At 41.5% G+C, this 17,417-nt stretch overlaps 1 protein-coding gene across 2 annotated transcripts in view; it reads left to right on the forward strand.

Annotated features, from left to right (window-relative positions):
- FAH (fumarylacetoacetate hydrolase) overlaps positions 1-15,699 on the forward strand; it is an 85,131-nt gene extending 69,432 nt beyond the window's left edge. For both annotated transcript variants that reach the window (XM_069766485.1, XM_069766486.1), the window contains exons 9-14: positions 6,416-6,546; positions 6,718-6,793; positions 8,177-8,223; positions 12,445-12,546; positions 13,714-13,831; positions 15,130-15,699. In XM_069766485.1, the coding sequence (XP_069622586.1) occupies positions 6,416-6,546; positions 6,718-6,793; positions 8,177-8,223; positions 12,445-12,546; positions 13,714-13,831; positions 15,130-15,200 (545 nt within the window). In that variant the 3' untranslated portion in view covers positions 15,201-15,699. The remainder of the gene's footprint in view (positions 1-6,415; positions 6,547-6,717; positions 6,794-8,176; positions 8,224-12,444; positions 12,547-13,713; positions 13,832-15,129) is intronic.
- The last annotated feature ends 1,718 nt before the right edge of the window (positions 15,700-17,417 follow it).

Consider the following 17,417-nt stretch of genomic DNA (forward strand, 5'->3'; position numbering starts at 1 on the left):
CAGCGGTACCATGGTTATTTATATCAGTCTTTTTGATTGCATGTTATTCCACTTTTTGTTCGACAGTATGAGAATAAAGCGTTGTTTTTTGCCTCTTTTTTTTAATTTAGATAAATGTATTTATAGGAAGAAAATTTTTTTTTGGGGGTAATTTTTTTAAACATTTTTTTACACATGCGAATATATATATTTTTTACGCTATAACATTGCCCCGGGGGGGGGGGGCATCATTTAGAAATACACTCTATACATTGCTAATGTGGTAAATGACCATATATATACACACACACACACACACACACTACCATTCAAAAGTTTATGGACTAAATGACTATATATATATATATATATATATATATATATATATATATATATATATATATATATATATATATATATATATATATATATATACTGTATATATATATATATATACATATACACACTACCATTCAAAAGTTTATGGACTAAATGTATGTGTATGTGTGTGTATATATATATATATATATATATATATATATATATATATATATATATATATATATATATATATATATATATATATATACACATACATTTAGTCCATAAACTTTTGAATGGTAGTGTGTAGGTGTGTATATCTATAATATAATGCTGGGAGCGTCACTCTGTCCGAATCCTTTATAGACTGCGCCGGCGCAGTCTGGGCCTCACAGAGTGACGCTCCCAGGAGATCGTGGTATGCGTAAACACTGAACGCACACCACGATCTCCACCGGAGAGTCAGGGACCGCCAGGAGGGTAAGTATATTCACCTGTCCCCCGTTCCAGCGCTGCGTGCGGCTCCGTCTCCCGGGTCCTCTGCTGTGACGTTCCCAGTTCAGAGGGCGTGATGACGCGCTTAATGCGCGCAGCGGTGGAACGGGACAGAAAGGTGAGTATAGCAAGTGCTGGGGGCCTGAGCTAGCGGTGACTCCGGCACCTGACCCCCAGAGCGCGCCGGTGTCCCTGCCTGCTCAGGCCCCCCAGCACTCGGCGCCCAGCGACGATAGGTGAGTATGGTATTTTTTTTTTTTATATATATGGCAGCAGCATACGGGGCATATATAATGGAGCATCTTATGAGGGGCATATAATACAATGGTGGCGCAGTATGGGAGCAGCACATGACAGAACGGGGGCGCAGGATGGCAGCAGCACAGGACAGAATGGGCGCAGGATGGGACCAGCACATGACAGAACAGGGGCGCAGGATGGGAGCAGCACATGAAAGAACGGGGGCACAGGATGGGAGCAGTGTTATGAATTCTGTTGTCAAACTCCCTCCTGTGGTCGTGAATGGTACTTCGGCGAGTTCTGTCTATGGGCTCCCTCTGGTGGCTATGAGTGAAGCTGCTGCTTCTGAGGTTCCTTACACAGGTGACGTGGGTTATCCTTTGGTTGGCTGCTCTATTTAACTCCTCTCAGATCGGTACTCCGTGCCAGCTGTCAATGTTTTTGCATTGGTTCAGTTCGCTCCTCGATCTCTCTGGTGACCTGCCTTCTCCTGCAGAAGCTAAGTTCCTGATAGTCATTATTTGTTCATTGTTTTCTTGTCCAGCTGGTTATCATGATTTTGCCTTGCTAGCTGGAAGCTCTGGGATGCAGAGTGGCCCCTCCGCACCGTGAGTCGGTGCGGAGGTCTTTTTTGCACACTCTGCGTGGTCTTTTGTAGGTTTTTGTGCTGATCGCAAAGTTACCTTTCCTATCCTCTGTCTATTTAGTAAGTCTGGCCTCCCTTTGCTGAAACCTGTTTCATCTCTGCGTTTGTGACTTCCATCTTTACTCACCGTCAATATATGTGGGGGGCTTCCTTTACCTTTGGGGAATTTCTCTGAGGCAAGGTAGGCTTTATTTTCTATCTCTAGGGCTAGCTAGATCTTAGGCTGTGACGAGGCGCCTAGGGAGCGTCAGGAGCGCTCCACGGCTATTTTTAGTGTGTGTGATAGGATTAGGGCTTGCGGTCAGCAGAGCTCCCACATCCCAGAGCTCGTCCTGTATGAGGTTTAACTATCAGGTCATTCCGGGTGCTCCTAACCACCAGGTCATAACAGCCTGTGCATCAGGATCTGTACTCAGACCGCAAAACTCAGATGTGTTAATAGGGTTTATCCATATTTTTTTTTTATTGTGGGCCTAAAAACTAACAGGCAAGTAGATGCCACTTACCTGCCTGTTGTGCCCAGCGCCGATTTCTGCAGGCACAGAGCAGACACAGGCCACTCCTGCCAGTGATTCGGTGACTTCCACTGACCTGACATCAACAAAACAGTGGCCTCTTTCATGCTCTGAACTATTGACAGAGCGTGACTACTGATATTATACTCATTGACATTCAGCTCCCTGCTGCCTAACTGCGGGGAGCACATGACAGAACAGGGGCGCATGATGGGAGCAGCACATGAAAGAACGGGGGCACAGGATGGGAGCAGCACATGACAGAACGGGGGCGCAGGATGGGAACAGCACATGACAGAACGGGCGCACGATGGCAGCAGCACATGACAAAACGGGCGCAGGATGGCAGCAGCACATGACAGAACGGGCGCAGGATGGGAGCAGCACATGACAGAACGGGGGCGCAGGATGGGAGCAGCACATGACAGGATGGGAGCAGCAAATGACAGAGTGGAGGCACAGGATGGGTGCAGAACATGTCAGAATGGAGGCGCAGGATGGGTGCAGCACATGACAGAATGGGGGCGCAAGATGGGTGCAACACATGACAGAATGGGGGCGCAAGATGGGTGCAGAACATGTCAGAATGGAGGCGCAGGATGGGTGCAGAACATGTCAGAATGGGGGCGCAGGATGGGAGCAGCACATGTCACAATGGGGGCGCAGGATGGAAGCAGCACATGACAGAATGGGGGCGCAGGATGGGTGCAACACATGACAGAATGGGAGCGCAAGATGGGTGCAACACATGGCAGGATGGGGGCGCAGGATGGGTGCAGCACATGACAGAATGGGAGCGCAAGATGGGTGCAACACATGGCAGGATGGGGGCGCAGGATGGGTGCAGCACATGACAGGATGGGGACGCAGGATGGAGCAGCACATGTCAGAATGGGGGTGCAGGATGGGTGCAGCACATGTCAGGATGGGGACGCAGGATGGAGCAGCTCATGACAGGATGGGGACGCAGGATGGAGCAGCACATACCAGGATGGAGACCATATACCAATATAGATGCTAGCCACCTGGGCGTAGAACGGGTTCAATAGCTAGTATATATGTGTGTGTATATATATATATATATATATATATATATATATATATATATATATATATATATATATATATACACACACACACACTACCATTCAAAAGTTTATGGACACTTAGAAATGTCATTTTATTTGAAAGAGAAGCAGTTTTTTCCAATGAAGCTAACATTAAATGATTTAGAAATACACTCTATACATTGCCAATGTGGTAAATGACTGTTTTAGCTGCAAACCTCTGGTTTGTAATGCAATATCTTCATAGGTGTATAGAGGCCCATTTCCAACAACCATCACTCCAGTGTTCTTATGGCACTTTGTGTTTGCTAACTGTGTAAGAAGGCTAATGGATGGTTAGAATACCTTTGAAAACTCTTGTGCAAGTACGTTAGCACAGTTGAAAACGGTTTGGCTGATTTGAGAAGTTGTAAATCAGACCTTCCTTTGAGCTAGTTGAGAATCTGAAGCATTATATTTGTTGGTTCCATTAAACTCTCTCAAAATGGCCGGAAAAAAAGCACTTTCATGTGAAACTCGACAGTCTATTCTTGTTCTTAGAAATGAAGGCTATTCCATGCGAGAAATTGCCAAGAAACTGAAGATTTCCTACAATGGTGTGTACTATTCCCTTCAGAGGAGAGCACAAACAGGCTCTAACCAGAGTATAAAGAGAAGTGGGAGGCCCTGCTGCACAACTAAGCAACAAGACAAGTACATAAGAGTCTGTAGTTTGAAAAATTGACGCCTCGCAGGTCCTCAACTGGCAGCTTCATTAAACAGAAACACATGGGCTACTTGCACATTGAACAAGTCTGTAGGAACCTGTTCACACACCAACAAGAAACTTGAAGACACAAAAGAGCACAGTGAGGTCAAAAATACTCTGTTGTAAAAAAAATCACAGTAATAAGCAAGTGCTAGTCAAAAGATGGAAAAAACAGGGTATTTAGTTGATATGTTTTTTTGCAAAAAAAGTATACTAAGCTGCTCCACCAATCGTCAAGGTATACCCATATATGAAAAAGTTTGGGCACCCCTATTAATCTTAAGCTTAATGTTTTATAAAAATTGTTTTTTTTGCAACAGCTATTTCAGTTTCAAATATCTAATAACTGTTGGACACAGTAATGTTTCTGCCTTGAAATGAGGTTTATTGTACTAACAGAAAATGTGCAATCTGCATTCAAACAAAATTTGACAAGTGCATTTTCACCACAAAATGTACGCCGTAAAAACAATTCCCAAAAGCAATGTCAGAATTGTGTGGTTTTTTTTTTCACAATTTCTCTGCACATGGGAGTTTTTTTTTACTTTTTCGAGTACACTATGGTAAAATGAATGGTGCTATTCCAAAGTACAACAAAAACGTCCCACAAAAAGCAAGCCCTCATATGCCTCTGTGGACATAAAAATTAAGAGGGAGGAAAAAAACAGAAACCCAAAAAAAGAAAATGGGCTGCGGTGTGAAGGGGTTCACAATAACAGTAATTTTGATCAGAGGTGCTCAAAATTTTACATGCTCCTGTATGTCGCTCACCTCTCATCATCACCTGGTTTTTCTGCATATTTGCTGTACATCAATAAAGTACTTTGCTTTCGTCAGGTGAATTGCTCAACCTGGGGCTGCAGTATAGACAGCACAGGAGACGCTGGGGCTTCCGCTGCTGTCTTCTTTTGTGGGCCAGGAGGGCAACACGTGATAAGTCTGCCCACAGAGTTTGCACAGACACTGTCACTGACTAGTGTTCAAACGCAATCTTTCAGTGCACATGCCACAGTGTTCACTAGTCAACGCTATATGCGTGCACTTGCAGAGCCAGAAGAAATTAAAGGCCTGGCAACCGTCAAAACGCAGCTGTTGACCTGACCACTACAGTCCCGGGATTCTGTGCTGTGGCCAGAGAAAAGGTAATTGTGGTCACCAAGAAGGAAAAGTCATGGAAATCACAGGATACATAGACATGTTAATGATGTGAAAATGCTAAAAAAATTGAAACAAAACTTTCAATACTTATCAGTTTAAGTATTGTGTACGAGCACCATGTGCAGAAATCTCCTCACTTACACGCTTTGCCTTGACATGTTATCAATGTGGTTATTAATGGTTGTCTGAAAAATGTTCTACCATGCTGAATGCCCTTGGGCCCACAAATCATCATGATCCGCTGCTGGCAGCTCTCTTTCCAATTGCCGATCAATGACTTCCCAATCATAGTCAGATGCTGCAGGCCATGGTAGGACGTTTAGGCAACACCGGCTGCTCACCGTAGCATGAGCAACATGCAGCCTGCAGTTGTGTTGAAAAACCGTTCCTGCGACACTGATTCTACCACCATATCAATGTAACACTGAGCTGTTATTGCACCTGGAATGAAGACTAGGGGATCTGACTACCCAGGAGTAAGACAGGTATGAGGTTTCCTTATAAAGACCTCTTCAGGATGCCGCCGTTCCAACTTCCATTGCTTTCTTGCTCTGCTCCATGATAGATTTTGACAGCAGTGGCGTGAGGTCAATGTAACTGGTCATCTGGCTCATAGCCCAATGTCGTGTAAATGCCCTTTGATGGTTTCTTTAGACAATTATTTGATGCCTTAGGTTTTGTATGTGGCATAAAATTTCAATTCTAGTACACAGTGGTTCAATCATGCAACCACAGCCATTTCTTCAGTGTGTCCCAAGTACTGTTTTTCACTATGACATCGCTGGGCGGCATGTTGCTTGTGCTATTGTGAGCAGGCTGTGTGACCTACCATGGGCTGCAGTTTCTCCAAATTTGTCTCCCATCAAGCACATCTGGGACCTCATTGGTTGGGAGTTACAAAGACAGCAGATATTGATGATTTGCCCAAGTGCATTCAGTATGGCAGAACATTACTCAGACTACCATTAATAACCTCATTGATAGCAGCCAAATCGTGTAAGTGCGGAAACTTATACACGTGGCGCTCATACTTGATACTGAATAAATTGAGATGTTTTGAAAACTTTGTTTCCATTTTCATCATTTGAGTCACTATCATTTCTATTGATCCTGTGATTACCATAACACAACTACTTTTTTGTCTTGTAAATTCAATGTTGAGGAGTGTATGTTTCTAAATCTGACCTGAATTGCAAGTTATTCCACTGAATAACAATTGTTTTTTTTTCCCTCCTCCCATAACTAGCCAGAGACATCCAGAAATGGGAATATGTTCCTCTTGGTCCTTTCTTGAGCAAGAACTTTGCAACCACTATATCTCCATGGGTGGTACCTATGGAAGCCCTCATGCCTTTTGTGCTACCAAACCCAGTGCAGGTGGGTAACTGTGGATGATTTACAGCTCTGTTCTAGTGATACAAATATGTGTAATGAATGATTTGAACAATATAATTTCTAGCATGGTCTCCAAGTCATCCATAAGTCAAGATCTCAGATGCTTCCCATTGCTCACCATCCATTGATTTTTGTCGTATCATCTGCCTGCAGGATCCAGCACCACTGCCATACCTCCAGGATAAGAGTAATTACACATTCAATATTAACTTGTCTGTCTGCCTTCAAGGTAAATTGCATTTTACTAATGATTTTGTGCTATTGATCCATGTGGGTGTTGAGAGAAGCATTTACTGGGTTTATTCTGGGACGTTTACATTTACATGTATTATTCTCTCCCTTCCAATATATGAAGAGACAAGTACTAAGACTCTATATATTTAGAGTCAATCCTCATATGTGCATCTCATGAAAGATTTGCACCCCGTATATGTGCTAGTGATCTCATTACAGAGCATGGCAACAGCAGTAAGAGAGAAGTAAGCATGAATGATAGGTCTTATTGGGCCAGATTATGATTCATTCCAGGTATTATTTTTATTCCCATAGAAAGTATTGCTAAGCACCTTAACCCTATTATCTATCTATATAGACTGGATCAATAACCAGGTTAAAGCAATCACAAATGGGTCATTCTGAAGTTTTCAGAAACCAATAATTATCACGGTTGATTTGGCATTTTGGGGAAGGCTTCAATAATGCCCTCCAGTGAAGATCCCATCACAGAGGAGATTTGTGTAAGACTCGTCTGTTTTAGGCTTTTGACCCCTTGAATTTGCCTGGACTTTTTTAATACAAATTTGAACAATCCCAGTAGATTTTGGACAGTTAATATACGGTATATGGAAACCTCATCATATCCTAAAAATGCATTTTATAACAGATCATTCACTTCAATACTGCAGCGGTAATAATGTCTGCACTTTGCATGTACCCCTTTGGGTAGATTGTGTTTTGCAGACATGGGTTGGGGAGGGACATTCTCTGTTATTCTCCCTGGATAGAATTTTAAATAATGGAATTTAATTCAAGAACAGAACACATTTTTATTTTAGCCAAAGTGGAAAATAGTGGATAAATATAATAATAAGATTTACACTTGAGTTGGGTCAAGGGAGTCTCATTCAGTAAGCCATATCCTGCACTATTGAGGGGCAAGCCCCCCGACACAGCTGTCTGCGGATGGATATCTGACTCGTAGTATCTCTAGTCATGTTACAAGTCACATATTGACTCACAGAGTAACTAGCTAAATAGTTTCTTTCCTATAGAAATACGGCTGATTTCCATTGTTTAGGAAAAGATACGCAGAAAATTGCTCAATGTGAACTTGACCTAAAAGGAGTTTCCGGAAAAGGCACCACACTTGTCTATAAGGTGTCTGCTATTGCAAATGAATGGATATAAATCACCTGCAATACTAGCAGCAGTCTTATTGTAAATGTGGCACTGTTTGGGGAAAAATAGACTTTTTTAAAAAAAAAAATAATCTTACACATTTACAAGAGGAGGCAAAAAGCTGTCTATTATAACTGACTCCATTGTTTGCATTCTGTTTACTTTGGTTTTATAAATGTATTTATTAATAAAACATTGACAATATTTTCTGCAGGGGATGGAATGAAGGAGCCGGCCACTCTGTGCAGATCTAACTTCAAAGTAAGTCATTCATGTGGTTGTAGCTTATATTATGCTACATTACGGATGCATTTTCCACTGCTGCTGATGCTATGTAATCACCATACCTTCACCGTATACATGATCTGATCACAGCACCTTCACCGTATACATGATCTGATCACAGCACCTTCACCGTATACATGATCTGACCACAGCACCTTCACCGTATACATGATCTGATCACAGCACCTTCACCGTATACATGATCTGATCACAGCACCTTCACCGTATACATGATCTGATCACAGCACCTTCACCGTATACATGATCTGACCACAGCACCTTCACCGTATACATGATCTGATCACAGCACCTTCACCGTATACATGATCTGATCACAGCACCTTCACCGTATACATGATCTGATCACAGCACCTTCACCGTATACATGATCTGACCACAGCACCTTCACCGTATACATGATCTGACCACAGCACCTTCACCGTATACATGATCTGATCACAGCACCTTCACCGTATACATGATCTGATCACAGCACCTTCACCGTATACATGATCTGATCACAGCACCTTCACCGTATACATGATCTGATCACAGCACCTTCACCGTATACATGATCTGACCACAGCACCTTCACCGTATACATGATCTGATCACAGCACCTTCACCGTATACATGATCTGATCACAGCACCTTCACCGTATACATGATCTGACCACAGCACCTTCACCGTATACATGATCTGACCACAGCACCTTCACCGTATATATGATCTGATCACAGCACCTTCACCGTATACATGATCTGATCACAGCACCTTCACCATAGACAGTACATGATCTGATCACAGCACCTTCACCATATACATGATCTGATTACAGCACCTTCACCGTATACATGATCTGATTACAGCACCTTCACCGTATACATGATCTGATCACAGCACCTTCACCATATACATGATCTGATTACAGCACCTTCACCGTATATATGATCTGATCACAGCACCTTCACCGTACACACGATCAGATCAGAATACATTCACCATATACATGATCTGATTACAGCACTTTCACCGTATACATGATCTGATCACAGCACCTTCACCATATACAGTACATGATCTGATCACAGCTCCTTCACCATATACAGTACATGATCTGATCACAGCACCTTCACCTTCAATGGTTTGGCCAGCAAATATCTCACCCAACTCGTACACACTGGAGCGCTCATTCTGCCGAGCATTCCTGTGTTCTCTGTGACAGATCACCTGCCAGACATCTCTCCTGGCAGCTTGTCTCTCTTTGAGAAAAAAAATCAGAAATGCTGGATCCTTATCTTCCTTGACTTAATCTGTGCAGGAAGAACATTATGCTAATGTCATTTGAACACGTTGATATCTGTGGTTCTGGCCCATGTTAATCTCGTGTTTGTAGGGTCTAAGTACTGTATATAAATATTAAATTACGTCTTCACCATATCCATGATATTTAATTAAAATATCTTCTCCATATATGTGGCCAGGGCCACCATTAGAATTTTTAGAATGGGCCACAGAAATTGGAGGGAGGCTGGTCAGGGATATTGTGCGCATCTCCGCAGCTAACAATTCTGCTAGTGATAAAAAACACTGAGGACCAATATTACCACCATGCAGTGACCATATAGTGGTAGATAGCAGTTCTACAGGTCATGTCAGAGATGACAGTAGTTATATATAGTGACATCTGACATTCTCTCTATTATTTGTTCACTTTTCACACTTTTTCAATCGGGCTCAGACCACCATGACTACTTCCTCCAGCCACAGCACTTCTGCAGAGTTTGCAACAGAGACAGGTTTAAATTCTCACATTTCTGGCACCTTCCTTATGTATTCTCAATCTGCACAAAGTCAGCTGAATTCTGTAGATGTCGATGTCCTAGTGGCCTCTTTTACTGCATGTACTTATAATGTTCTGATTACCCACAAAATATTGTGCAAAACAAACTCTGCCCCTAAAAACCTTAGTACCCCCAAAATAATAGTGAACATTGTCTTACATTGTGGACAACACAGTAAAAGTGTCATATTTTGTGCCCCACAGAGTAATAGTGATCTTCTTTGTGTGCAAAATAATAATAATAATAATAATAATAATAAAGCCCACTTTTGAGCTCTTTAGGAAGTAATAATAATACTCTTTAGCAAACTATTTTCTACTATTGATCCTTTTTTCTTCCCTTAAGAGGTGTATGTCTGAAGTATAGATTAATACCAGATTGACTTCCTTTTGTACACCTCCACATACGTGCTTTATAATTCTGACGATTGCATAGACGGAGATTTGAATCACTTATATTGTGGTATTGTGTTGTATAGAAGAGTTGGATGTACACCTGTAACTATATTGACATATTACAGTGCTGCTCACCATTATTCGCACCGCTTCGTATTTTTCATAGACTGTACAATATCTGCAGAAATAAATGTAAATGTACCAAAGTGATGTCCTCAGGATTTTTTAATTAGTGGTCCAAAGTAATACAACAATAAAACATTGCTTTTCATCTTACATGTTGCAATTTCAAAGATGAAACTGAATAAACAGCATGTGCAGCAATAAAGGCACCCCTAATTAATACTTGGTTGCACACCCTTTGGTATTGATGACGCCCTCTAAACATTTCTTGTAGCCATCAATAAGCTTCTTGCATTTCTCAGCTTACTATTTTTTCCCAGTCTTCCTTTGCAGTTTGTTTAAGCTCTTGAACGTTTGCAGGATTCTTTTTCTCAATGACAGCTTTCAGCTCACCCCAAAGATTTTCAATGGGATTGAGGTCAGGACTCATTGCTGGTCATTTTAAAATAGTCCAATTTTTCGTATTCAACCATTTATCTGTACTTTTGGTTGTGTTCTTTGGGTCATTGTCTTTGGAGGACCCATGATCTTTGAGTCAAACCAAGTTTTACTCAACTGGGTAGCACATTTCACTCTTAACTCTTAAATCTCTTGTTAATTCTCTGATTTCATGATTCCTGTGATACAGTCAAGACCTCCAGTACCAGACACAGCAAAGCAACCCCACAGCATTATGGATCCTCCAACATGCTTAACTGTTGGTAGGGTGTTCTTTTCCTTATAAGCTTCATTGCACAGTCTGTAAACAAACTGTTGCTTTGCATTGCCAAAAGCTATATTTTTGTTTCATGTGTCCACAGAACATTTTCCCAGAAGAATTGTTGTTTCTCAAGGTACACTTTGGCAAAAATCAGTCTTTCCTTTTCATGTCTTTTCCTCGGCAATGGTTTCTTTCTTGGCCTTTGCCCATAAAGCTCTGCTTGGTTTAGTGTGCGCAATATGGTACTTGTTGAATCCATGACCCAAGACTGTTCCAGGTTGGCCTTCACGTCTTTGGATTTTTGACATGGTGTTTTTCCACTATTCACACCAACCTTCGAAGGCATATCTTGGAAATTTTCCTCTTTCCCCCTCGACCAAGGAGGTTTTTAATGATTCCATGCTTGGCAAACTTCTTAGGAACATTGTGCACTGTTGAAACTGGGATACCTAGGTCTGTGGAGATGGCCTTATACCCTTTTGAAGTCTTGTGTTTGCTAATAATAGCAGTTCTGATGTCCTCAGACAGCTCCTTTGTCTTCACCATTGTGACAAAGGAACGTAGCCTACCATGTGGCTTTTTAAAATACTGAAGTCATCATTCATTGGCTAATTCATGTCACATGGTCACCGACAATTAATCACAGTTGATTCTCTTTTGTGATTTACCACAGGCGAGTCAAAATATGTTTCCATACTAACTTAATCTAAAGGATGCCAATAACATTGTCCAATCAAGCTTTAGGTTTTTCTATTTTTCCCTTCGATTGGTTTTTGTTTTAAATTATTATTTACCATTTGCTCTTTTGCATTTAACATGAGTTCTCCATACAAAAAAAGCTGTTTCACTTGATTCATTTATTTCAGGAGATATTCCACATGATGCATTTAAACTTCATGGGTGCCAGTAACAATGAGCAGGACTGTACGTTTAATACTAGGGAATGTGGATGAAAATAGTAGGGATTTTTATTTAGTAGCAATTCAATGTTATGATTGGATTACCTATATAATACCTCCCATTAGGAATAGTTTTTTCTTATAACCAATGGGAAAAACCTGGGACAATGCCTGAATCCCTTGTCCACTATCAGACTCTTCTGTCTCTTCTCATGGTGGACTCCCTGTTTTTCAGTACATGTACTGGACGATGAAGCAGCAGTTGGCTCATCACACTGTGACAGGCTGCAATGTTCGTCCTGGAGATCTTTTGGCCTCTGGAACTATAAGTGGACCGGTAAGTCTGGACTCTTATCTAGAGCCCATATAATTACTCTGCACAGATATTAACTGTTAAATGACAAATTCACTGCTAATAACATGAGCAAAACTTGCTGAAACGGTCAGCTTCATCGCCATAAATACTACTCTACTGAACACTAGTCATGATACAGAGACAGTTTGGAAATATCCCACCCATACATCGAGAAAATAGGATACTTGGTAACGTAAAAATACAACAAAAAAAAATGTACATGAAGGGGTTGCCTGGCTTAGAAAACTTATGTATAAGGAATGTTAATAGGGTTCAAGGCTCTTATCTATCAATCAAGGTGGAGAGTGGCTACAAAGAAAGTGGCCCCTCATTTTGGATGCGCCAACCTGTCCATGAATTAAACAACCTGTTTGTTTCAGTAACTTGTGTAATGTTTTATTTTCCCTTTGGTGGCCTGCCAATGGATGACATCGGTTACAATTGATCACAGGGGGGCTCCAGTAGTTGGGCACCAAGGGACCAATTCATCATGTACGGGTGTTTGTGGGGTGGGTGGGAGAGGGTAATTACCTGATGTACATAAAATCATTCCAGATTGCAACTGGAGTAGAGTTGCACCAAATTTAGTGACATTTTTAAAAGTCGAATTTCATGAATCTTGTCTAAAATATTTGGAAAAAAGCCAAATCAGTAAACTAAGCCACGAATTAAAAAAAGGTGCAAGTCACTTGATAAATTTGTCGCAAATCAAAAAAGTCACTAAAAAGTACGGGTGTGTGTGGGGTGGGTGGGAGAGGGTAATTAACTGATGTACATAAAATCATTCCAGATTGCAACTGGAGTAGAGTTGCACCAAATTTAGTGACATTTTTAAAAGTCGAAATTCATGAATCTTGTGTAAAATATCTGGAAAAAAGCCAAATCAGTAAACTAAGCCACGAAATAAAAAAAGGTGCAAGTCACTTGATAAATTTGTCGCAAATCAAAAAAGTCAGTAAGAGTTATTCATGCCCCAAAAATGGTGGCGATACAATGATAAATTGTATCACAAGAGATTATTGTCAGGGGACCTTTCTAAAAAAAAAAAAATCAAACCTCTGTCAATTCCTATAATGGACAACCAACACTACTCATCAGCCAATCACATACGTTCTCTCTTAATAATGTTTTTTTAATTTTTTCTATCAGGATCCTGAAAGTTTTGGATCTATGTTGGAACTTTCCTGGAGAGGCTCCAAACCGATTGATCTTGGAAATGGTCACACTCGAACATTTTTGAGAGATGGAGACACTGTAGTTATAAGAGGTACTGTCTGATATTGCATATGACTTCCACTCATATATTGTTTTTCAGGCACATTAGAGGTATTCACCAGATATTCTCCCAGTCCAGAGCTCTGACTTACACCATGTCAGAGATGGGCTCCTATTGTATACATGTATACTGCATGTAGTGCAAAGGGACCAGTGCCGTGGTGTAACTTGAAACTTCTGTTCCCAGTGCAAAATCTCCAACAGGGCTCCCAACTATCACAAATCCTTAGCAGTAGTGGTCTTTACATATGGAGACTGAGACCTTTTGGGCCCATAAGCTACAGTCCATGCATCTATTATAGTTGCGTCCCTGGGCCTATGTAACAAATGTATACTGATGAATACTTCCAAGAGTGCCTGAAAAAGAGACGTGAACAGAATTTAAAGGGTTTAGCCAAAACTTAGTTTTTAAGCCTATAGTAAAAAATCAAAAACAAAAAACAGGCAGATAGTTTATAACTACATTCTTGTTCTACCCGACGCCAGCATACTGCGGTCGTTGACAACTCCCGCCTGCAAATCAGGTGCTCAACCTCCAACAGAGCAGCTTTTCCTCTTCTGTGCTGCTCTGTAGATTGGTTGTGACTGACAACATCATACTGATTGACAGCTGGCTCCCCGCAGTTAGGCAGCAGGGAGCTGAATGTCAATGAGCATAATATCGGTAGTCACGCTCTGTCAACAGTTCAGAGCATGAAAGAGGCCACTGTTTTGTTGATGTCAGGTCAGTGGAAGTCACCGAATCACTGGCAGGAGCGGCCTGTGTCCGCTCTGTGCCTACAGAAATCGGCGCTGGGCACAACAGGCAGGTAAGTGGCATCTACTTGCCTGTTAGTTTTTAGGCCCACAATAAAAAAAAAAATATGGATAAACCCTATTAACACATCTGAGTTTTGTGGTCTGAGTACAGATCCTGATGCACAGGCCATTTGGGGGTCTCCAGACTCTTACACAACAGTCGCTTACGGGATATGCCTATGGGGATGTCTAGTTCGGGCAGGAGACCAGCAGCCGATCTGTGCATTGTGGTCTGAGTGCGGACGGTTGTGTGAATCCAGCCTAGCTGGTGAGTTTTGTAAAACGAAACATAAAAAGTGCACAGGTGTCCAATTATTAAAAATATCTGATAATTCCACATCCCGGCAGTCGAGGGAACCTGGATTATCACAATTTTACTGTAATGCAAAATTCTTATCACAGACTACTTATGTAAAGGTCACTTTTGTTAACCTATGGTTCCTCACTGCTCAGGATTAATATTCTCACGACCATCCTGTTTCTCTACCACAGGTTTCTGCCAAGGAGAAGGTTATCGAGTCGGATTTGGGGAATGTTCTGGAACTATTCAACCAGTAGAATAATAGATGGTGTCTTTCTTGTATCATTATATTAGGAATTTACAATATTCCCCTAAATTCATGTAGACAGCTGGAACACTGACAGCATTGCAGAGCATTCTGGAAAACATATGTCCTGAATGTGGAATGAGCAACTATTCTTTTTTCTACTCTTAGTGTAATTCACAAGAGATTAAGTCTACATCATGTCACCCAGTCCTTCAGCCCCAGAACCTGTTTGAATCGCGTCAGCCTAAACTGTAGAAAATGTGCAGCAGACAAATATTCAACATGAATGAATAATTAAGACACAATCAGATGTAGAGGATATGATGTAGAATTTCAGAGCAGACACTGCACAGAAAATCTGCAGCAAAGTACGGAACAATACATTTGATTTTTGGGCTTTTTCTGCTGCATATTTTCATATTACAGTTTGGATTTTCATAATATACACTGTATATCTCCTGCAAAATGTTTCAAGTTTGTAGCAAATTTACAGTAAAAAAAATTCTTAAATTTACCACATATTTGTTTATTTTCTATAACCTTTCTCTACTGTTTTTTCATTGGTATCAATTGATACAGCTGCAGTAAAAAATGAGGTTTGAATGTGACTGAAGTTTTCAATAAGTGCAGCCCTAAAAAAAGGTATTGAAATCTTCAGGGTTTTTTTTTTTTTTTTTTTAAAGGGAACCTGTCACCCCGTTTTTTGAGATTGAGATATAAATACTGTTAAATAGTGCCTGCGCTGTGTGTTACTATAGTGTATGTAGTGTACCCCGATTCCCCACCTATGCTGAGAAATACATTACCAAAGTCGCCGTTTTCGCCTGTCAATCAGGCTGGTCAGGTCGGGTGGGCGTGGAGACATCGCTCTTTTCTTCCCCAGCTTTCCGTTTGTGGCGTAGTGGTGTGCGCATGTCCAGAGTTCCGAATCCCCTGCGCGCACGAGAAGCAAAAGCGCACGTTCTGCGCTATTGCCCCTGGCTTCAGAAAATGGCCGCGGGATGCCGCGCGTGCGCATTAGAGATCGCGGCGGCCATTTTCCCAAAGCCGAGATGCAAACCCGCGATCTCTAATGCGCACGCGCGGCATCCCACGGCCATTTTCCTGAAGCCCCGTGCAGCAGAGCACTCGATCTGCGCACGCGCGGCCCCAGGAAGATGGCCGCCCCCACCGATGACAGGGGCAATAGCGCAGAACGCGCGCTTTTGCTTCTCGTGTCAGAGGTAATAACTCGGGAACGCTTCAACGGATCCCACTGATTCTGAGACTGTTTTTTTCGTGACATATCGTACTTCATAATAGTGGTAAAATTTGTTCAATATGACGTTTATTTGATATATGCGTTTATTTGTGAAAATATTGGAAATTTGGCAAAAAATGTTGAAAATTATGCAATTTTCAAACTTTTGATTCTTAAGGCCTTAAAAACAAACACACCTACAAAGAAGGGCACCACACAAAAGCAATTTACTAATAAAAGTTATGTTTATTCATGACAAGAGATAAAACAAGACCAAACATGATCATAAAAAAGCTAAAACCGGCACAGGTAAGAAACAGACACAGAAACAAAGATGGAGGAACCTGGAGAATAATAATATAAATACCAGTGTATAAATATAACTCTCACTTAGGCAAAGAGTGGTAGAAATAGAAAAAAGACACAGGATGGCACTTACCGTATATACTCGAGTATAAGCTGACCCGAGTATAAGCCGACCCCCCTAATTTTGCCACAAAAAACTGGGAAAACTTATTGACTCGAGTATAAGCCTAGGGTGGAAAATGCAGCAGCTACCGGTGAATTTCAAAAATAAAAATAGATGCTCCATACCGTTCATTATTGCCCCATAGATGCTCCATGTATAGCTGTGCCATATAGAATGCTCTGCACTGTTCATTATGGCCCCATAGATGCTCCATATAAAGCTGTGCCCCATATACAATGCTCTGCACCGTTCATTATGGCCCTATAGATGCTCCTTATAAAGCTGTGCCATATATGCTCTGCAGCGTTCAGTTTGGCCCCATAGATGCTCATTATAAAGTTGCCTCATATAATGCTCTGCAGCGTTCAGTTTGGCCCCATAGATGCTGCACATAAATCTGTGCCATATATAACGCTGCTGCTGCTGCAATAAAAAAAAAAACACATACTCACCTTTCTTGCTTGCAGCTCCCAGCGTCTCGTCCCGGCGTCTCTCCGCACTGACTGATCAGGCAGATGGCGGC

This window comes from Ranitomeya imitator, chromosome 4, assembly GCF_032444005.1.
Source record: "Ranitomeya imitator isolate aRanImi1 chromosome 4, aRanImi1.pri, whole genome shotgun sequence".
Taxonomy (NCBI): Eukaryota; Metazoa; Chordata; class Amphibia; order Anura; family Dendrobatidae; genus Ranitomeya; species Ranitomeya imitator.